The 23,146-nt window shown below is 35.6% G+C and overlaps 1 protein-coding gene across 2 annotated transcripts in view; it reads right to left on the reverse strand.

The window, feature by feature from the left end:
• Window positions 1-9,158: 9,158 nt before the first annotated feature.
• Window positions 9,159-23,146, reverse strand: part of LOC110101051 (regulatory-associated protein of TOR 1) — a 60,434-nt gene continuing 46,446 nt past the window's right edge. For both annotated transcript variants that reach the window (XM_028700531.1, XM_028700532.1), the window contains 6 exons: window positions 20,899-21,023; window positions 20,653-20,798; window positions 20,457-20,558; window positions 18,607-18,692; window positions 18,347-18,431; window positions 9,159-10,115 (listed from right to left, as the gene is read on the reverse strand). In XM_028700531.1, the coding sequence (XP_028556364.1) occupies window positions 9,777-10,115; window positions 18,347-18,431; window positions 18,607-18,692; window positions 20,457-20,558; window positions 20,653-20,798; window positions 20,899-21,023 (883 nt within the window). In that variant the 3' untranslated portion in view covers window positions 9,159-9,776. The remainder of the gene's footprint in view (window positions 10,116-18,346; window positions 18,432-18,606; window positions 18,693-20,456; window positions 20,559-20,652; window positions 20,799-20,898; window positions 21,024-23,146) is intronic.

The following is a 23,146-nucleotide window of genomic DNA, read 5'->3' on the forward strand; positions in this document are numbered from 1 at the left end:
ACCGAACCAGCTGACAAGTTTCATAAGAAATATGATAATCATAAAGTTAAGATTGAGAAGTTCGATTGCTCAAATAATTTTAGGCTTTGGAGAACTTAGATGTGTAGTAATCTAGTCCAACAGAGACTTATAAAGGCACTCGTAGGGCATGTTAAGATGCTTGAAATAATGAGTAAAGAAGAGAAAATAGAGATGGATGAAATGACTCTCAACTGGCGAATGGGGTGTTGATGAGGATCATATAGAAAACAATTGCAAGAAGTTTATGGTTCAAATTAGTATTTGTGCATGACCAAAAAAAGATTCAGCAATCTCTATCTGGCGTAGATACTCTAATTTCTTCACATGCAAAAATATATGCCCATAATCACATATGCCCAAAATCATATATGCCCAAGATCTTTTAATAATGAAGCAGCCCAAAGAAGCCCTCACAAAGATTTTTTTGTCACACAAAAATTATGATGTACTCTTACAATAAAAACTAGAAAACAATTCTCACAAGCCACACATCACCAAGCTAAAATCCTAACAAAGAGTCTTTCTCCAATGCAAGCCATACACAATGAAGGAAGATCTGAGACCATGGTTATGTAAAACCCTAACAGTCCCGGGCAACTAAGAGAATACTTCATATAGTTTCTAACACCTTGCACGCATCCCAGGGAATTTTTGGCTATTCAAACCAATAAATAATCAAAATATCTACATGTACCTAAAAGAAAGCTATATAAATGCTGATGATATACTTAGAAATGAAGAAAGAACAAATGACCCACATAATTCCTGAGGCTTTTATGAGAACATATGTTACACGCAATATGAGGCAAGTATGATTTCCAAGGTCAATGCCAATCTCATATCCTAATGCACACAATTTGAGGTTGCTCGATTGCAATAAAAATTTGTTGTTGATTTGTAGTTGATCAAATAAGGTGCGACACCGGTAAAGTCAGCAAACCATTCAACCCTTTATGATCCAACTAAATTTGAGTTAATCTATTAAATTTCTACATTTGAACTCTTTTGTATGTGTTTGAGAAAGTTCTGTGTATATGTGAGAGTTTGCATGTGATCTGAAATGAGTACCGGGAGTCTGTTTGCATGTTTGAGTAGATCTTAATTTTCCCTTTGGGGTGCCGCATCACATGGGTTGGTGGAACTTTGGCGCCAATACTCTCGAAAAAAGTGAAAATTAATTCAATGTGGCGACACTGTGGAGCTGGGGTTGGCGCGACGATGTTGTTGGCTCTTTGAAGGAGCATCGTGGATATCCACAACGCTAGGCCAAATTTTAATATTTAAAATATCCAAATCCACTATTCCATTCAATCCTTTTCGTTTGACCTACCACCTAGTGAGAGAAAGGGAGGGAATCCTAGAGAGAGAATGCCTATTTTGAGCTGCTTCGAGTCCTTATTTGCTGATGGCCTAGTTCTGAAAGTTATCCAACTTGAGGTAAGTTGCATTTTGTTTATCTCAATTTTTAATAATTCGACGATTTTGTGATTTTCCTAATTAAAAATATAAATTTATGGTGTTTGAACTGAGAGAACTTTTAAACAGAAAAACTTTCATCGCACAACATCTGGTATGTTATAGAGAATATAATTCTGAATGTTTATGTATTTTCTATACAAATTGTCTGGTCTTTTTGAAACACTGTTTTTCGAAGACTGTAGAAAAATAATCAGAAACTGAAAAATAGTATTGTAGAATAATTAAAACTCTAAAATGTAGTTCTACACATCTCTGGAAATTTGGTAGAATTCTGAGTTAGTGAAATTTTGCTACACTTGCAAAAATATTGCCTGAAGGACAAATCTCTAAAATTCTATAAATAGCTCAATTTATATTTAACTGCTTAACTATAATGTTATATGACAAGATTTATAATTTTATATTTTGTGAATCTCTGGATGATATTTTGTCTAATTTGAAGAGTTCTAGGGGAGTTATGTTATGTTATATATATATATATATATATATATATATATATGAGTTCCGTTGTGATTGAAGGTGCTGAGAGCACTGAAAGGCCTGAGGGCCAGGAGTTCTGGATGGGATGTATAAGAGTTTTGGGATTTTGGATGTGAGACATAAGAGTTGGAGTTCTATTATTTTCTGTTATGCACTGTGGATTTATTTACATTCTATTCAGCTTATTTAAATTTTGTTCATCATATTACACTATGAATTTTGTATAATGCTTAATTATCTGCAAAACCTTACATTGTTATGACTACTATACAGTAAGTCTGTTATTAAGTTTGGAATAACTGATTTATTTTGAGTTATTGGTTTGAAATTATTAAGAAATGATTTGGACAATGTAATCTACTAAGTTGTGTGAGCTTATTTTGTGTTATGCATCTCATTTTTAGGTTAAAGAAGGGGTAAAGGGTTGGTTGAGGAGATAAGATTGATTTTTTGAGTATGGCTTGTCTATATGTAGCATTTTTTTGTTTTTCTTTTGTTTTAGATTTTTGGACAATCCTAATATTTTTGTATTTTCTGCTCTGTATCTATCTATTGTCGAGGGCTGTGATAGCAAGAATTTGTAATATATGAAGTGTATGATACAATATGTCACCTTAAACCTTAAGGAGTGGCGTCAAAACTAGAAATTGATCAACGCGAGTGAACTGTACTTAGACGCTGCATCAAACAACATCGCATCTGAGCTGATGGATGAGTCTAACGCCTTTCAATTCACGGAATGTGATCTAGGACACGATGGGAGTTAGTGTGCCCCGGTAGGCAACTTTGGATAAATGAAAAGAAATTTTTTTGTGTACGAGTAAACTTATATTTAGTAGAAAAAATTAGAAGCTCTGATGTCTGTTATTAAAAAAGAAATATGATATTTCTCCAAATAAAAGATCTTGGTCTGTGTGGTTCCGTTTTTATTCTGCCACCATCCAACATGGTGTGACCTGTATATGTGGGTCATATCGAATTGGATTGTGACATAAGGAAACATTCTATAACCTCTATATTTCATGCAACACCTTTTAAATTCATGTGTAATGTAGGTTGCACCAACCGCAAACTATACCAAGTTAAAATAAAACTCTTCTCCAAAAAATTGTACTAGCAATGTCGGTGTAATCCTCAATTAGATTGGGACATTAGAAAGACGAGGTGTCGGTGGTGAGGAATATCTTCAATAGTTTCGATTAAGATCTACATTATTGGATAAAATATGATGCTTTAAATAAATTCTTTAATAGATTAAATGTGTTGGGTTAACCTGGACTAGGAACCAAACTAGCATACAATGATCAAGTTGGTTCATTGATTTGTTTTGCTAATTTAGTTTAAAATTAACGTGATTATACAAATATTTAGTTGAGATATGAGTCTGATTAGAATGGGAGTTGAACCATTAGCACACCTATCCAAGGCCGACACCAAATATAGTCACACTCAAAAAAATAAATAAAAGAAGGCAGCCTACTCTTGAAAAAGTGTTCTCATCAACAAAACGAGGAGCTCTTGAATCAATTAAAATTTTTTATAAGATTTCATTAGGCTACTTAAGTTTATTCGGGTGTGACATTAAAGTGATTACATTTGATGATTTGAGGGAGTTTTGAATAGTTTGTGGTTTAAATTTAATGTTGATTTCTTACTGTATACAATCAAATAGTGGATCTAACAAACTTCAATCTTTTCTATGTGAGCACTAAAATGTACTTATAACCCAATACAACAAATGTGAGAAAAGTCAAAACCATAAGACAATCATTAAACATCATCATCGTCATCATTAACTTGACACTATCTATTTAGGATCAATATATGAGCCCACATTTTTTTATCTATAATATGTTAATTAGTGCATTTTTTTTTATCTATATGTTAATTATCACCCCTAATTTCCTCATAATGTTTTATAATTAATTATATCTATTAATATAATTAGTGCATTTTTTATTATTGATACGTCATGCAAAAATTATCTTGATCGGGCACGAATCTCGAGGCAAAATTCAAGTTGGAAACTTCAAAAATTAAATTCGAGAGCACCTAAACTCCGATTTCAGCGAGCTTCCAGTCAAACTGAGCACCTCGATAATACGAACCCAACGACACCAAATTCAACTCAATCCGAGTCCAAACAAGCCCAAATCAAGCCCCCGAACTCCGAAGTGTTGTTGGAACGCTCGTACCAATTTGAGTTATCAAACGGTCTCCGATTTTAACGAGCTTATACTCGAATCGAGCGGCTTGACGAGACGAATCCAACGAGCCCAAGATCTCCGAATTCCGACATCCCTAAGGCCTTCAAATGTCCAACGAACAGTGCACGATCGAAGGATTCAACATCAACCGTCCATTCGACCACTCCCTATTCGCCCCTGATCTCGCACATATTTACAAGCCATGCCACTCCAGAAAAATTATAAATAGAGCCCTCATTCATCACAAGAGGACTGTCGCAAGACAACGATCCTCCCGACCTCCGTCGCCCACTGACAACGTTTCTCCTAACTCACGTCGCCCGCCGACTACAGTCTTTCCGACCTCCATCACCCGCCGACTACGGTCCTCCTTACTCACGTCGCCCACCGACTACAGTCTTTCCGACCTCTGTCGCCCGCCGACTACGGTCTTCTAACTTACATCGCCCACCAACTACAGTCCTTCCGACTTTCGTCACCAGCCGACTACGGTCCTCCTGACTTACGTCGCGCGCCAACTACGGTCCTTCTGACCAAACGAACATGTCAATAGTGATTATTTGTATTCACATCATGTAATGTACTCTATAAAATGTACATCAAGCTAAGGTCTTCTCCCAATGAATGACCTCATTTGTAATCGACTACAATACTAGTGGATTCATTCAAACTGGGCTAGGCCCCGTGGTTTTTCCCCCTTTTTTCAGGGGTTTTCCACGTAAAAATCTTGATGTCTCATAAATGCTACACTTACTTATCTAATTGCGTGCCGGATTTTCGTACAATGCTAAGACGTTAAATATGATATTTCTCTACCGCCGCGAATACTCCTGGACGCAACAATTATATATTCTTAAACTATGTAAATATGTTGTAATTACTAATTAGTTTATCTTTAATAGACTCTACTCCAATCATTTATCTAATACAATCATTTTTTAATCTATCATTTCTAATTTTATCACGCCTCTATCGTAACACACTCAATTATGTCATGATTTGGGTTTTAATAACTTTATTATCGCCCAATAATCAGATCCATATTACCTATTTAAAATTTTACAAAATGTATTGATAAATCTTCATAATTTCCCCTTCATGAATACCACCCTATATTATTTTAATATGAAATATAGCACTTACATTTCTTTCCTACCACTCATATATTTCATTTCTACCACTCATATTTGATATGAAAATGAACTATGTGTGGTATGTATGTAATATTAAAGTTTTAGGTGTTAAATATGTAAATAGCATAGTATTAAGTGGTATGCATGTAAATCTCCCAAAGTAAATAATAAGCACTAATAAGCTGTAATGGTAAAAATGGTTTAGACTAAAAGGAAAGGCCGATACCTGATGGGGCAATTTCTGCTTGATCTGCGATTTCCAAAATGCATTCCCTCCAAACCGTTCCATGGAGGTCGCGGACAAGTCTATCACTGCTCTTCCCGCCGTCACTGGGCAATTCGACAGAGCAAGAGAAGCTGGTGGCTGAGCTTCGGCGCTGCCCTTCTCCGTTGAGATGGTATTTAGGGTTGCTAACATTGAACCCCTTTCTCGCTTGCCCTGCTGGTCTTCCGACAACTTGTGTGCAAAGTGCGCTTGGCGATATCGAGCTTTTGCCGTTTTGCAGAGCTCCGGGAACAGTGAGGGCGGAGGAGACTGGAGGGAACTTTTGGAATTTTGTGTCAAGTAAAGCCAAATGGAGACCTCAAAATAAGACTACAGGATGAGACCGCCAACAATATTGGTCAATCAATGGTGATTGGTGATGCCCAGCAATGCATCTAAACGCCTTCTTTTTTGAACGGTGACGATAAATAATATGCTGTTCTCTAATGGACGAGTCACAGGTCCTCGTAGTTTTCTTTTTTTTTTTTTATTTTTTATTTGAGAAATAATATACTAGGAATATTCTTTTTAATGTTAGAAAATGGAGTTCGGTTTGAGACAAATTATTGCATTTTAATGTATTACTTCATTTTGGAGTGAAAATTGAGTTTTTCGGTTGCTGATGCCCTAACATGCCTCCAACAAGACCGCCCTTCGCCAGCAAGATCCTTTCACCAGTTCTTTAGCTCTTTATCCTCCTTCACATGCAACAAGTCTTGTAGATATGCGACTTCCTAGCCTCTTCTTCATATCCGATTAGACTCATGCTTTCTTTGAAAAGACTTTTTAGTATAAAAATTTAATATTTATATTAAAAATTTTTTTCAAGAAGCAATAAAAAAAGTCAGTATTCTGTCCTGACTTTCTCTCCATTGTCATCGGGAATTTTCTTAAAAAAATAATAGAATATAATATTATGTAAAATATTTATGTGTTAAATAACTTGAAAGGTCGCGTACGTAAATTCCAAAAAAAAAAAAAAGGAAACCGAGGCAGATCAACGGCCTGTGGTTTTCACAAATGCGCCCAGATTTAAATGGAAAAACTTTGGGCAGCGGCACCCTATTAAAGAAAGAACTCGTCACCCATTAATCCAATCTCCAGCTCTCCTAAACCTGCTCAGATCTTACGAGTTAATCATCGATGAGTTCTTCCCTGCAATCCTGGGTCGCCGAGCACAAGCTCGCGAGCATTGGTAATCGTTAAAAAATAAGCATTTTTTGTTTCCTTTTGTAAATCTCCTCTCTCTATTCGATTTCCTTTCTCATCTATTCTACCATTCAATTTTGCTGCACAAAGGAACGGTGTGGGCTTCAGCGCTGGGAGCGTCAATGGCTTACTCACGCAAGAGCTCGCCACTGAAGACGAGTCTCAGGCTAATACATGCGAGGTGAGCTTTAATTGCCAAAACCAGGTTTTATAAAAGAAATTCTCTTTTATTTTCTTAAATTTATATATGCTTTCTATTTGTACTAAGGGGCTGCGTGGTAGCACAATTTAGGGCTGATTTGAGGCGGATTTGAGCGAAATCCAACCAAACGGCTTAAAATGCAAAACCAAATCTCACGGCAAATGAAAGCCGCCGTAGACGGAAAATTCCGTCTTTTTCATGCTAAATCCCTGATTTCCGAAATCCTGCTTTTTGCCGGATTTATGAAATCTATTGACCGGAGAGGAAGAGTCCGGTCATTAAATCCGTTCTATAGCTAAACAATTACACGGGATTTATCATGAATGTTACCAAACAGTTTTCAAAATTTAGGCCCCAAAAATCCTGATTGTTAGGATTTATGAAATCCTACTTGAATCAAATCCGGGTCGCTACTAATTACCAAACAACCCCCTAAGTGTTACCTAATATCTAATGTTGTGACTTACACGAAGCTGCAGGATGCACGCGCAGGCGCTGACTCTGGCTGTGCTGTCGGGCGCGGCGCTGTATCATTACTACGACGTCTTGGCTTAATGATTAGATTAAGCTTGATAACACAGGAGATGTCTGCTTACTGTGCGAACAGTTCATGGGGTTAATTACTATTACTACGTACTGCTTTTATATTGCTTTGATAGTTTAATGTAACGTTCCAAATCGATTTATTATATCGTATGGCCGCATAAAATTTATACGGGTTCTGCCTTGTGTAAAATAGTAATAACATTAAGGAAAAAATGTTCAGGATTAATTTTAATTTTTTTTAATCTGTTTAAGGATGAATATGATACAAGCGCTTATCTTAAAGCAAAATATATTTAAAATTTTAAAGCTCATTTTGATCAATTTTTTTTTTTCTAATTATAATGCTATCTTCTGTATAAGTTTTTTTATCTTCCTTTCAAATTTGTGAAGATCATCTTCTACACGATCATCTATCCATATACATGCACAAAATAACATCATGAGTGTATGGTAATAATCCTTTTCAAACTTATCTTAAGAAGTTTTGCTGTGTATTTATTGTGTACCTTCACAGAATCTGGACGATTCTCCCATCCGAATTTAACACGTAATAATTTATAATTTTTTCTTTTGGAACATTTAGCTCAATATGTCACTCAAAAGTAATGCATGAGTAGTAGTTGATGTATTATGAAAGAGCATAATATCATTACATTTGATGGCATTATGGCACCTTGAATTGATATTATACAAAGTATCCTATAAACATGAAATTTATTAACATGATGGAAGTATCTACATAGTAAATAATATCATAATATGGACACCAAATTTCAATATAAGGTCATATGAAAAAATAAATATGAACAGTACTACTAACAACCTATAAAATGTCCAAAGAACCTATTACAAATATCAAGGATAACATCCTAAAAAAGGATGATAAACTTACTCTCCAATAAATAAAAGTTGCATACTTTAAATTCAATTTAAATGCATAAAATAACACCAAATTTTAACAAAATGGACAACCTTGAAAACTGAGGTTTAACATTATCAACATATAAACATAAGTAAAAAGAGGGGAAAAACATATATACATATGTATTTATTTGCATTCTAGATATTAATAATGTTGTTATGTTTTTATAATCCTATAAAAATTCTAGATCTAATATTCTTGATTTGATATTATACCTATAATTATAACCTAAATCAAACTCTAGCTTAATATATTTAAGAAATAACATTACTCTTTATACCTGAAATAATATAAAGAAATTAATAGTTCATGGAAAGCACAGAAGAAGAAAAGGAGTGATAAAATAATGATGAATATCGATTTTAACAAATGTGATTAAAAATATTGGTGAATATGGTGAACATATGAGGTGATGGAACGTAAATTGAGAAGGAAATAAAGAAATACAAATAAAAAATGAATTGTAAATTGAGCTCGAAGTATGGAGAGACAACTTTCTTCATTAACTGATCAGCAGTTTCATTAGCCATTTTCCAGAGAGAGGACGCGTTAGTATATTTGGCAATTTATATCTTATTTACCCTTAGCTCACTGAACAAGGAAGTATTAATGTTTCTTAACAATGGAAGTTTTTTTTCATTATGCAGAAACAAACATTATAAACTAAAAGCACGTTGTTAGTATGAAGATCTAGTGATCAAATGAATGCCATTTTTCTGCTCTTTTAGATAAATTATTGACTAAAATGATGAGTCATACACTGTTTGGTGAAAATTATTATTTTTGACATAGAAGAAAAAGCAAACAACCCTGTTGCCATTGAAGCATCATAATTTATAAAAATAAAATATGACCAAAGAAGAAAAAAAAAAAAATTAGATAAGACAAAAAAGGATATACAAGCTGTTACCTAGATATACTGGTTATTGGGAGCCTCCGAGTGGGCAAATTATTAGGTGCGGACACCGGACAGAGATAATCATCCGGATTTCTCTCTATAAAAAGTAAAAGCACAGTTATTGTAGCAGCAGCGCTTTGACAGCGCTTTTACTGTAGACAGAGAAATCCGGATGATTTTCCCTGTCTGGTATCCGCAACTAATAATTTCTCCTCCGAGTGTGATGCAGAATGGCAGAAATCCTTGGTGACATGACTCATTGGTAAGTTGAGGCTAATGAACATTGTTAGAATTCCAATTGCACAGGCAAACCAGATAGATATGTATCCTGATAACCCGCTGCACGGCAAGACGTTGGCTCTGTGCAAGCAGCTATGTTCACCAAATCAATAAGCAGAAAACATGATTGAAACGCTATCTTGCTTCGTAGTTGTCATCGGCATAGATGGAAACGCAAGCATCAGCTGCGCCAGCTGCTAGGAGGACCTTATAAGGGTGGAAATTGAGGCAATTGACAGAACCAATTCGTTGAGCCATGAGAGTAGGGTAATATTTGATGATACTCAGTTGGTCTCCATCTAGACTAAAGACCTTAAAGATCTGCTTGGATGATCCACTGGCAATAACTGGTGCATGGCGGTGAATAGCAAAAGCTGTCAAAGAACCCCTATGGGCATCAATTGTGAGGTAAGCTTCAGAGTGGTTTCGAATGTCCAAAAATTGTATATCCCCAGCTTGAGATGCACTCACAATCTGCAATCATATCACATTGCAGAGATATTACAGCTGTTTTCTTAACAAAAAAATAGATTACTCGAGAATTTCTACATTCAAAACTCACTGCAATCTAAAGACATTACCTTATCCTGCTGGTCCAAAAAAAAAAAAAACACCAGTACTGCTTTAAGTACATAACAATCAAATCAAAATAGAATGATTTGAAAGTGTAATAGCGACCGTAAGCTATTACAATACGTCTCAAAACATAGTGGTTTTGAAAATTTTGGCATTTGAGTTGAAGTAAAACAAATGTAGTTTAAAATTTTGGTGCATTTAGAATGCGTCATCTAGTTCATTTTTGGTGTATTTGGAATACCTCTGATTTGGGTAAGTTCCAAATACATCACAAATTCATTGTAATTGTCGCCGATCACCACTGCCTCCGCCAACCACCACCACCGTTGTTGGCTTCTGCTGATCATCGCAGTCGCAGGCTGCCGCCTCTTGCCGCCCCGACCACCCACGGTGAATATGAAAGCAACAACTATGGCACAACACTAAGACAACATGGACAATAACATCAAATTGGCTCAAGCTTCTCAATAATAACATCTCCATTGCTTGACAAGATAGTCAATGGTCAATTGCGACTTGACCTTGAAAATGGATTGATCAAGCCAAATGAAGAGTTGCATGGCTCAATAAATTCCTCAGGTAGGACTCAAAATAGCTGGAATAAGTGTAATGGCGACGATGATGTTAAATAATTATAGCTTATCATGGAAACAAAAGCCTTTCCTTGGGGTTCAAAATCAATGACAAATATGAGCATCCAAGACAGCTACGATACATCATTAATATATATACAGTAAAACTTGAAAATAAAAGATACACCATTCCAACATAAAATTACTTCAAAGATGGAAAATTCCGACCTTCGGTAGTGTTCAAGATGATGTCATGACATTTTTGAGGGGACATAAGGATTTGGATTTTGAGTGATTAGGACAGCTCATACGCGTAAGACCCCAATTTAATTTGGAATTTATATTTTTTTAACCAGGGACTTTGTTGGATCAACCAGGGAGTTTGGCTAACCTGGGCTTAGGCTTGCCATCCCAATTAACGAATTGGACATTGATCTTGGGCTTTAATAACCTGACCCTAGCTCAGTAGAACTAAATCGAAATCTAGAGTATTGAAATATCGCTAAAATGGACCCAACTTGAAAAAGCTAAAGCCTATATAAAGACTTTGGGTTTATAAAAGCTTTGGGTTTTGATAAACGAGACCCGTTAAGAAAAAAATTAAAAAAGGACCATGGTTTAACTTTTGAACACATTAAACTTGGACCTCACTTTTGGGCACTTAAAAATTGGGCCTCGCTTCTGGTTTTGGTGACCCTACCCAACCAGGTTGTCCCAAGTTTGTCTCACATCGGGCTAAATTGGTACTTCATTTGAATTCTAACAATCATGGATCAAGCTTGCCTTTGTGAGCTTAATTGAGAGTTGATTTTAGGTTTTGATAACCCATACCTAATTCGTTTATTATGAGCTAAACTAGGTTTTGATAATCCAACTTGGACACCAGCTCTTTCCCTAGTGGACATAGACAAGGCCTCCTCTCCCAACTCTAGTCACACCCTTTTAACTACTTAATCACCAAATTCTCCAGCTTCGCCTTGGTAATGATGCTTAACGAGAATTTTATACTCCTTTCACTATCACACAACTAATTTCCTTGACCATGACTTTCCCAACAACACCTATAGGAATGACTTCAAGAGCACCATCCTCTGGTTCGACTTCACCTCCTCAACTTAGCCTTTTCCTTCATCTCACTTGTCCTTATGCTCATCCAACACCTTGTACTCCTCTGGCTCTAGTTCCGTGATTGCATGCACCTTCAACTTCGTCGAGTCTATATTCATGGATGAAATTTATTAACTTCTGCAGTACTCCATAAACAAGTACCAAATAGTGATACAAAGATGAATCACAATGTATGCGCTCCTCTCATAATGCCACCACCATCTCCTTTAAAATTTTGGAGTATTATATTTATGTTAATGACAAACATTTATGAAAAATGATGATGATAGAAATGAATGAAGAAGAAGCAGAATGAGATATTGGACCCTACAGGATGAGACAGGGAAGAAACCAATTTATTATGACAGTGACTCAAATAATAATCCCCTTGGTAGTGATAGTACAGATGATTTCTGAGTTGTTGCCAACTATTTCAGTTTTCTTTAATAATTAAATGTAGATGAGTAGACAACTAAGAAAAAAAAAAAAAAGAGCTGAACATGATGTTGTTCTATTCCTATAATATTTGAATTTCAATTCTATTTCACGTCATTTTTTATTTAACACTTTACATCTTATACAAAATTTTGTTTTATATGTATGTAAATTTGTTACTTCATAGTTCAATTATTTGGATATTATATACAAAATTACTTTTAGCTTTTATTTTGATATTACGCAATTTTTAGATTTTGAGGCTTATGCCTCAAAACGCATTGAGGCTTACGCCTTGCCTCACTTACAAAAAACGCCTCAATACACAATTGCGCAATTTTAAACCTTGTTCAAACCTGTTCTCACTAGTTTGATGCTAGGTCGATTTTTTATGAGGACCAAACTGACCATATGATTGATTCACGATTGAAGTGGTTGAACCAACTGATCTGGTCTGATTTTCAAAGCCATGACTATAACTAAGAACTCTGTTTATTAATATGGCTAAATGGTCTCGAACTTATAACCCTAAGTTTAAGGGAAATCCAATATAGGTGTGTTTGCTTTGAATTTAAAATGGCCAATAATTATGAGTTTTATGATCTCATGCTTAAGAAAAGATAACTTGAAGGTGTTGACTCATTAGAACCCTTAGATCAACTAACAACAATAACAATATCAAGCATTTATCCCACTATGTGGGGTTGGCTATATTAATCCTTTTTCTCCATTGTGTCCTATTAAGATTCTCATTTAAATCTAATAAATGAATTTTATTTTTAATATTTTCTAACCAAGTCTTTTTAGATCTACCTCTACCTTTTTTAACATAAGCCAAATATAATACATGTAGTCTCTTAACTGGGTCATCGGAAGGCCTCTGTTTTATGTGACCAAACCCTCTAAGGCGACTCTCTCATTAGAATCCTTAGATCAACTAACAACAATAACAATATCAAGCATTTATCTTGCACTGGAGCTACTCCAACCCTTAGATCAACTAAGAATCAATACAATCAAATCCAGGCTATTGGCCCACATGCCTAATAAATTAAGTGTCATGATTCTAAAAAGAGTTTTCATGAACATTTTAAGTATGTTTAGGACAACTTTCTCACTGCTTTCCTTTCTAGATTGCAACCACAATTATGTTTAACCTTCCTTTTTTGTTGCTTTCCCATTATTTTTCAAAAAATTTTGTGACAGGAAGCTGTTTGTTACAATCAAGTTACTAATGTGTGAAAACTTTAAGAAAACAATTGTTTGATTACAAAAAACTTATTTATAATATTCACAACAATTTAAAAAAAGTTACTTCCCAGCTACAACCTTACAACTACGTTTAAAAATTGTTGCAACTTTCCAAAACAGACTATTTGGTTATCTATCTGCCCATGAGCTAATCATGATCATGCATGATGTCTACAATAACTGTCTTGTCATTTGAACATATTTTTGATGAATTATGCCCTGAACATAAGTGATCCATCATCACACCTTTTTATATATTTCTTTTATTATAGTGCTTGAATTGTGAAGCCCTGGACATTTTTTTAGAGACGTGGGCTACTTTTTAAGAATTTTGTGATCCATAAACATCGTATGACATTAATCTTAATATGCTAGCATGATTATGTGCTCACACAACTCCTAATAAGTACTAAGCTTTGGCGGGAAGGATTAACACAATTTTCCATGAGTCAATTAGAACTACAATTGAGAGAGACTAAAAGGTAAAAGAGTAGGAGAAAAAAGTTTACCCAAAGAAATAGGAATTACGAAGTTCCGGTACGATCGTTTGAATGTGTGAGCAAGAGTGGTCAGCAACTCTAACTCCCTAGTGACATTTGGACAGTATTCTGGCAGTTTCTGGGTGGAGGACAGCCAACTAGCATAGTCTGAAATCTGTAGACAGCAAACTGTAGGCTCAGGACAGCAGTTATCAAAACTCCTATCCCCGGGATAGATTATGGAACCAATCCAGGAAACTGGACAGCAAGCTGGAGGAGGGAATTCCAGGGATTTCCCTAATGGATGCATGAGATCGTGAAGAAAGAAGTGAATTATGTGGACAGCTTCTATAAAATGTTGTGAGTTCTGGACAGCAGTCTATGGCCTTCAGGGGTGCAGGACAGCAAGTCAAACTTGCTGGAATACGTGGACAGCAGCAGAAATCTCAGGGAAAAAAAGGAAGTAATGTGGGAGAGGGCTTGTGAGAGGGCGGTTACTTAGTGGGATTGGATGGGGAAATAATAGGAGTAATTATTGGGGTTAATTGAATTGGAGAGAGGTGGTTTGCCGGCCCTGCATGGGGGGAATTGATTGGGGATTTGAAATCCTTTCCAAACATAAGATGTTAATTAAGGAAAGAGTATTAAGAGAGGATCTCTCATTATTTCAGATTTGAGGAGATTTGGAAAGTGTCTAAATTAGATTAATCTTATTTTAGGAAAGGATTCTAATTCAAATAAATTTGAATTTGAAATTTGAAATCTTTCTAAATTTAAGAGGATCTAAATTAGGTAAGTCTTCAATTCTCTCCCTAGAGGAGATTGGAAAGAAAGGGAGGAGGGGCAAGTAGGGCAGGCGGAATTCTTGGAGTAGGGATTGATTGGAGGGGTTTCCTTAAGTGATCTCGGCTAATATTCCTCTTAATTTTAATTTAAAGTTAGATCCAAGAATTGAATACTTTCCTAATATAGATTATGTCGATTTAGGAAAGAATTCAAAATTTGAATTTAAAATCCGATTTTGAGTTGGATTTCCCTCCTAATCTTCATGCTTCTATTTTGGAAAGAAGCAAAATAATCGATTTTGGATCCATGGGAGGGGAAGGCCGACGGCTAGGGTTTGGGATTTGGGTGGCTTTAGGCTAGAGAGGGAAGGGGTGTGAGTTAAATGGAGTTGACTTGGCGTTTGGGGTGGAGAGATGATTGTTCGGCGGCTTGGAATGGTGGATGGGGTGAAGGCCGGTGGTGGGGGAGGGGAGGGAGCTAAGGTTGGTGGCTTGAAGAAGAGAAGAAGGGGAAAACTAAAAATAAAATTGATAGAACAACGAATCCTGACGCTTCCAAGGTTGGTGGGTGATCTGTTGCCCTTCACCAAGGGACTTCTCCAAAGCTCTCTCCAAGAACTCCCTCAAAACACACAAGTGCATGAACCATTCATTAACCCTCCAAGAAGAAGATGGAGGCTTTAAATAGCCAAATACATGAAGGGAAATAACAAAGACACTATTGCCCCTAGAGCATACATAAGACAAAGCCCTCAAGTGAGGGTAGAAAGGGAAAAAGAACAATAACAAATTAAATACATAAAATAGATCAAAATAAATAGGCACGATCGTAGCCGTAGATCTCTAATGTCCTCATCACACACCTTTCAAAGTGAATATATATTACCTTGTTTGTATGCCTACATGACAACATGATTTCAATTGACTTAAAAGTTAACCAAGGGTTCATGATGATGAATTTTACAATCCAAATAATTTTATTTTAATTATTTGTATTTCTTATTCTTTTTTAGGCTCCAATTCTAATTATGGGCAAAAGGTTTTTCCATTTTCACTAGTGGTTTCAAAAATGACATTGCCACAGCTACTCAAATTAGAGGTTATTGGTATGTCGACAAAGTTGAAGCCATGAGATCTTCATACCACCAATGGCTACGAACAATAAAGTAACTGCCAAGTTTTGCTTAAGCATGACATCCATATGGGAGGATTCACATCTTCGAATACGGATTGAAGATCGATTGAGCGAGGCAAAACTTTGGTCACAACAACGATCAAAGGTGTGAAGGTCTTCAAGTTTCAGCACAATCAAAGATCATCGACACTAAGGTCTCAAAATTTTCGACCAGATCAAAGATCAACAATGTGGTATTTGCTAATCAAATTGAAGATTTTCTTTTCAAAATTTTAATGATGTGCATTTTATTTAAAGTGTTTTCAATGCAAAATCTTAAGCGAGATCATTCCAACAACATATTTCCCTTCAAGCGGGCCACTTCAACACCTTCCCTAACTCTAGCCAAAAGTTGTAAGCATGTCAAAAACACCAAAGCCACATGATATTCGTAGTTGTCGCAACTAAAAAGCAATGAGGTTTACTTGTCAATGGTAAACATTCATCTCTTTGAACTTGAATCAAAGATCAACTAAGGAAAAACTCTGTATGTATTGGAGATCAACGATGAGAAGATCTTCAAGCTTCTTCTTCTTTCGAATCGAAGTTTAAATAAAAAATTCATATGAATTTTTTATCAACAGTAACCTTCATATTAACTAAATTAAAGATCAACGATTCTTTAAATTATTCACTATTGCATTTGCATGCTAAGGAGTTGTCGAGAGATAAGGCCAAAATAATGCATGTTTGCACAAAAGAAAATTGTTGGGCTTGAGTCGGATTATGAACTGTCGATTTATCAACGATAAGAAAATTGTGAGATGGAGAACAATTATATGAATTCCATTATTAGGGCTAATCTTGACAAAATCAAGCGATCAAGAGATGAAGCACTGGCATTAGATATAGGTGAAGCTACAAGGAGGGGGTGAGTGGTATGGAGGCCATAAGAGCACGTTAGAGAAAGAGACGTGAGTCCATAGGAGGTCACAACCAAAGTGGCCTCTTGAGCATTGTAAATCATTGAAAGTCGGCGAAAGTATTAGGATGAAATCCTTATAGTTCTTATAGAGCCTAAGGATTTTAGGATAAGGGGTGGGCAGAGCTCAAGACACTATGAACCTTTAGAGTCCACCCAATCACCAGAAAAAAAAAAGAGAAGAACGAATTATAACTTTTACTCAAACCCAATGTCATCCATTTTCTTCTCTTGCTCAAGCGCCCACTGAAGGCTTTAATTCCATATTTATTAGTAATTGATGAGTCACAATATTGGCGTAATAATGATCCAAGTGGCAAAAGTTACTAAGGAGACAACCAACTATGAGCCATTTTGCAAGGGGAAGACAAACTAGAAGATAGAGTTGGCAAGGTCATTATGAATGGTTGGGTTGCAAGTCCTTATTTGAGACGTTAAGGACAGTGTGGCTTGGGTAAGCCATGCAATCATGTTCGTTAGCCACAAGAGGATAATAACCAATGGTTATCCATTATAAAATGTGGCATTCACGGGCGCAACTTAAGATTGGAGAGGGTACATTTATAAGTTACAGTGAATTCAAGTGCAGGTGCATGATTAAACTAGTAGCCATTGATTTTATAAAATTTAACTTAGCCATATTTGGTTTAGGTTTGCTTGAGTTTATACAAACAATGTTGAATTGAACCATATTAATTTATAGTAAGTTTAAGTTAAGCTTGAGTAAATTAGGGTCGAGCATGAGTGAATTGGTTTAGGCCTATGCAAATTGGGACAAACTTGCGTACTTTGGCTCAATTAGTCGAGGTTACAATTGAGTGGATTTAAATTAGATCTAAATGGATTTGATTGAGCCTGAGAAGATTGGTTGACATCTAGTCAATTTAAGTCAAGCTTAGGTGAGTTGACTTGGATTCAAGCAAGTCATGTTGAAAACTAAATAGATTTGAGTTGGTTGACAAAATCCAAGTGGATAATTCGTAGTTATTGTTGGGCCTATGTTTAATAAAGAAGTTATTTGTTAATCTAGAGTAGTTGATTTTGGCAACACCGATTCGCCTAAAAAAACTTGAGTTCGTAGGTTTTGAATCAATCTTAGAGGTTAACAATGCATGGAAAACCTTTGTAACTATTCTTCCTTTCTTAGGTAAAATATCCTTTGTCAAAATAGTATAAACTGCAAAAGAGATTGCAACAACTGAAATTTTATACTTGAAAAAAAAAGACATGCTGCAGGAAACATATTGCAGTAAACAATTTGGCATACCATCAATAGTATCCAGCTAAACTAGCGTGTATTAAGAATGGATCTATAAGGTCATGCAACAATGAAGTGAAGAAAACCTATGAAGTCAAAAGGGAAATAGAAAAAGATAACCAAAAAGATGGTTTTATAAATATTACCTTAAATTGATCAAGCTCTGGTAGAAATCCAATCCCAACAACTTTCTCCGCCCTTTGAGTATGCAGTCTTGTTGCACAAACAGGCCTAACATAACAATTGCAAGTGACAAATAATTGGTATGATCAAACAAACGCAAACTATAGGTCATGCTTGGAAAGCATACAAAATAATGTAATTCTAAAAAATAAAGATACTTATCATGATTTTAAAAGGAAAAATTAAAACTTAAACCAATATCAGGTTTCAAAGATATCCTTACATGTCCGGAGTTCTAACATCAAATATTCTAACTGATCCATCAACAAAACCTGCCACAATCTGACCTCCGCGAACTTGAGAAGCAGACTATCAAAGCACAAAGATATGCAAATATCAAAATCCAAGCACATATGTATATGGAGCATACACATGCACACAAATCTTCACAACAACTTCCCCAGAAAAAGGAAAGTATGCCAGCACTTCTATGACAAAAAACACACACAAACGGATATCATATTCTTTATCAATTTATTGTTGTTGAAATACAAAATCAACAAAAAGAAATTAAAAATCAAACAATCTTGTTTGTTTCTATTATGTACTTCATTATTAATGTTATTCCAGCAGTACAAAAGAAATGTAAGCCTCCTGTCCAATAATAGAGATAGAACTCTACATAAACATCACATTACTACCAAGACTTTATTTCTGCCCTTTGGGGACGGCCTTGAGGGGAAATAAATAATTATGGAACAAATAGATGAGCATGCTCTCCTTGCATGTCCAGCGATATAGTTGAAGTTTAAACCCACCTCATGATGACTATTCTGCATCATCTAGACTACCATAAGATACTCAAATGCATCCACATGAATGAGCATCGGTATTTGGGAATATTACTTTAAGCAGATATCAAGTTATTAGAAAGAAAATGAAAATTGAAAGATGACATATACATATATAACCACACAACATGGGTGGGAGTTGAACCCTCACCTGAAGCTGCAATATAGGAGCAATACAAAAAATAATCAAAAGCCGGCTAATGGATTTATGTAGCAGAACTTTGCTATCGAATACGGTGTTGCAATTGGCTTATGAAGTTGTCACTGTAAGGTTTCAGGGTGCTTGGAAAAGTGGTGGTTAATTGTAGACTATATACATTACGGGAGGCTGCATAGGTTATTGGTTGAGAAGAAGTGTTGGATTGGCATAAATGAGGAACAATAAGGTGGATATGAGTTGTAGTTACTAGCAACCATAGAGGAGGGATGAGGCTTTTAGGCCATGCCACGTTGATGTACTGTAAGTTCCTTTAATTTTTACGGGAGTCTATTTTGTATTTGCCTTTTTTTATACTTAAAAGTATTTATTCGCATTCTTATTAGTTGTGTAATAAGAATATATTAATGTCGTGATCATTTTTATCAAATTTAGTCATCTAATATAACTCCTGAGTTTATACATGGGATTCCAATATCGTTCTAAGATACTTGATTAATATAAGATAAGCTAGAGAAAGAGTTTTGTCAATTCTCCCCCTTCCTAAAGTTTCTCCTTTATTACTTCATCTCTATCCCTCGCCTCTCTCCATCTAAGAAGTTCATTCGTCTATCTCGTCAAACCCTTTGTTTCTCAATATTATCAACCTCCAAAATTAAACTCATCTAATTCAAGCTGTGCAATATTAGCTAGTATCAAAGCCTTAACCTGATAAAAATCTTTGTTATTTACCCTGTAGTACCCTGTCTGTGTATCTTCTACTCACAACATGCTCTCAACTTCACTCAACGTACGCCCATGGCTTGTTCACACCGCCCTAGCTCTCTTACCTACTTATATAACTAATGCAAACCATCATACTTGCATCATGACATCACAAAATACTCCTATCCTTTCCTTAAGATTTTGTGCAGCTCAACTGACCCAACAACATTGAGCCCATCTCGATGAGACCATAATATGCGCTTAAGAAGTATACACACCTCATAGCATGCATATCATGATGCAATATAAATAAAATAAGGATGCAATGATTTCAGTAATTAATAACTCAACATTCAAGACACATTCGACCACAGTCACTCACACAGCAAGTTACATACACAAGCTCTCGAAATGGCTTACCAGTGCAGATATGCTGCTGTCCGATGATGATGAAATGAAACTAATATTTTGCTCCTTATCGAGATCCCAAATTAAGATGGAGGATATCTCACTAGAAGCATACTGATAAAAGAAAACATGATAAAGAATAGAAACTTAGTTATGCATTAAGGAAATAAAATAGCAAAATGAGAAGAAAGAAGCGGAAAAATAGTACCAAATATCCAGATTGTTGCTGCCAGTCAACTACAGCATTTGAAGCTAGAACACCAGCTCTATGACTTTGAATAGATGAGAATGCTGTCACAAGCTTTTGTCTATCCTTCAGAGTATAATTTTTCCATACACGAATATTTCCTTCACCTGCATACAAGGTAACGTCATCATAAACCAAATAAACAGCAAATATATCCACTCGACTGGTTATCAAATCACTATAAATAACTGGAAAAAGGAAGCTTACTCGAAGCAACAAGAAGCAGGCTATCATCAAGTTCATTCACAAGGCAGAGCTTAGAAATTCCTCCATCTGAGGAATAATGGTTGCTAAAACTGTTTAATTGTGTCGCATCTTCATAGTTCCATACCCTAAAAGGTTAAACAAATGGTTAGCAAAAACCAACATAGCATGTCAACATTAACATTACTGGCATGGTTGAATGTGAAGATCAGCATCAAGAGAAGTTTACTAATGCGTCCATCAATTGGGTCAATACATAAAATATGGTGAAATAGAGTTGGCATATCAAATGAGTGAAATACAAATCCAAATCAGAGCAAAAGCATCATCAGTAAATCAAACAGTTTAAAGTAATGACCAGATATATTTGACAATCAGGCAAGGCATGATTAGGCTCAGTGATGTACTTCACCACAGCAATTTGACTTTGATTGAGGAGAAGAGATGGATTACCATTAAAGCATGGCATGTAAGAAGCAGTACTGTGGGGGAACAGGGCTTGGAGGCGTCAGATGCGTTATGAACTAATTAGTAGGTATTTACATGCGATCAATATAAGAGAAAGAAGGAATTTTTTTATGCTTGAGATTAATGGAAATCAGGAGGCATCTTTAATTGTAAGAAGAAAAAGAAGGGAGACAGATTCATGTGGATAGAGATAACTGGGAGGGAGGGAGAGAAAAGTGAAAGGAGGACTATAACAAATAATTTTAATTGCACTTCATGGATAATTAAAATACATCTATCATTCCATAATTATAGAAATAAGGTTACAGACAAAACTCAAAACTAATCCTTAACCAAATTGAAATATAATCCTAACTACTAATTGAAATCTAATCCTAACAACTAATTGAAATATAAATCTAAGGCAATCCAAAAACATAATTCATCATAATTTAAATCAAAATAAATCTAATAAATTCAAAGAGATAATTCATTCTAATTTAAATAAAAACACTAAAAAAAAATCAAATTATTTTTCTGAACAAATTATCTAGATTTATGTCTTGCCAAAAATTTAAGGTCCATATGTTGTATCAATTCTCTCAAGAACAAATGAATGAGATTCCAAAGAGTCAAAAGTGTGGTACTTGACTACTAGATCTAGCACCATCTTCATCAACTCATCCTATGTCTCAGCAATCTTCAATTTGAGATTGATTTTTTGATGTGATACATGCGAGGAGTTTACAAGAGATTAACAAAATAATTTATTAAAAGTTAACCATTATAAAATTATGCGTCAAATCAAAGTAAAATGTTATAAATTCGCAATCTTCAACTTGCTTAGGCAAAGAAATAAATGAAGATTAACAAAGACGTTCTTAATCAAATACAAAGGCAAACGTAATGTAATAGCTTATAACACAAATCTGAAATTTAATATTGAGATGTTCACCTTGAGGGTTTACTCTCTCTCTCTACAGTTCTAAGGCTTAGTGGTTGAGGATCTTCTACACTAGACTTGAAATGACCACTAGGAAGAAAGAGCCGAGGAGCTTGGTTGTTGGGAAGGTAGCCAGAGGTAAAGGAGGCAAGGATCGTCCAACGAGGAACCACGATGTTCTTGGTCATTGAAGCTCGATAGTCTCGGCGAGGTAGTAGACGATGTAGTTGACGTAGCGTTCCACCGTGCCGTCGTACTCCCAATCTGGTTCGTAGAAAGCAGATAGGAAGATATCTATCTCTCCTTGGGCATTATAAACAAAGCCATGGTCGATCTCAGGATCGGCCATACATGCTTGCCTTGAATGGAGTCAAATACAAGAGGGGAAGGAGAGAGTTTGCATGTAGTGTGTTTTGACAGAGAAGAGAAATTCGAGCGAACTTGAGAAAAGAAGAATAGATGTTCGATCGTGCGATCCAGGTCGCTGATGTTTGATGAAGATAAAGGAGAAAAAGAGGAGTTCACTCGTGGGTGTAGTGAGTCTTTGTGCGACCTAATTGCTGGAGTAGGAAATCAAAGAAGAAAATGGGCAGCTATGCATTTCCTATTCGACAAAAAAAAAAAAGCATCATGCGACCTGTTCAAAGATAGAAGAAAAGGAGAGGTTTATGTTTGGTTGTAAGGTGATTCGGACCTGTTTGCCAAAATTGAAATCATAAAAGAAGAAGCATCATGCAATAGGTTCAATTGCATCAGAGGCAAAGAGAAAGAGACAAAAAATAAATGAATTTCCTACCAGTGTAGAAAAGAAGAAAAAGAATCAATTTGTATGATCTCAATTTGACCAAAGGAAAGAACATG

Source organism: Dendrobium catenatum, unplaced genomic scaffold (genome assembly GCF_001605985.2).
Source record: "Dendrobium catenatum unplaced genomic scaffold, ASM160598v2 fragScaff_scaffold_1553, whole genome shotgun sequence".
NCBI lineage: Eukaryota > Viridiplantae > Streptophyta > Magnoliopsida > Asparagales > Orchidaceae > Dendrobium > Dendrobium catenatum.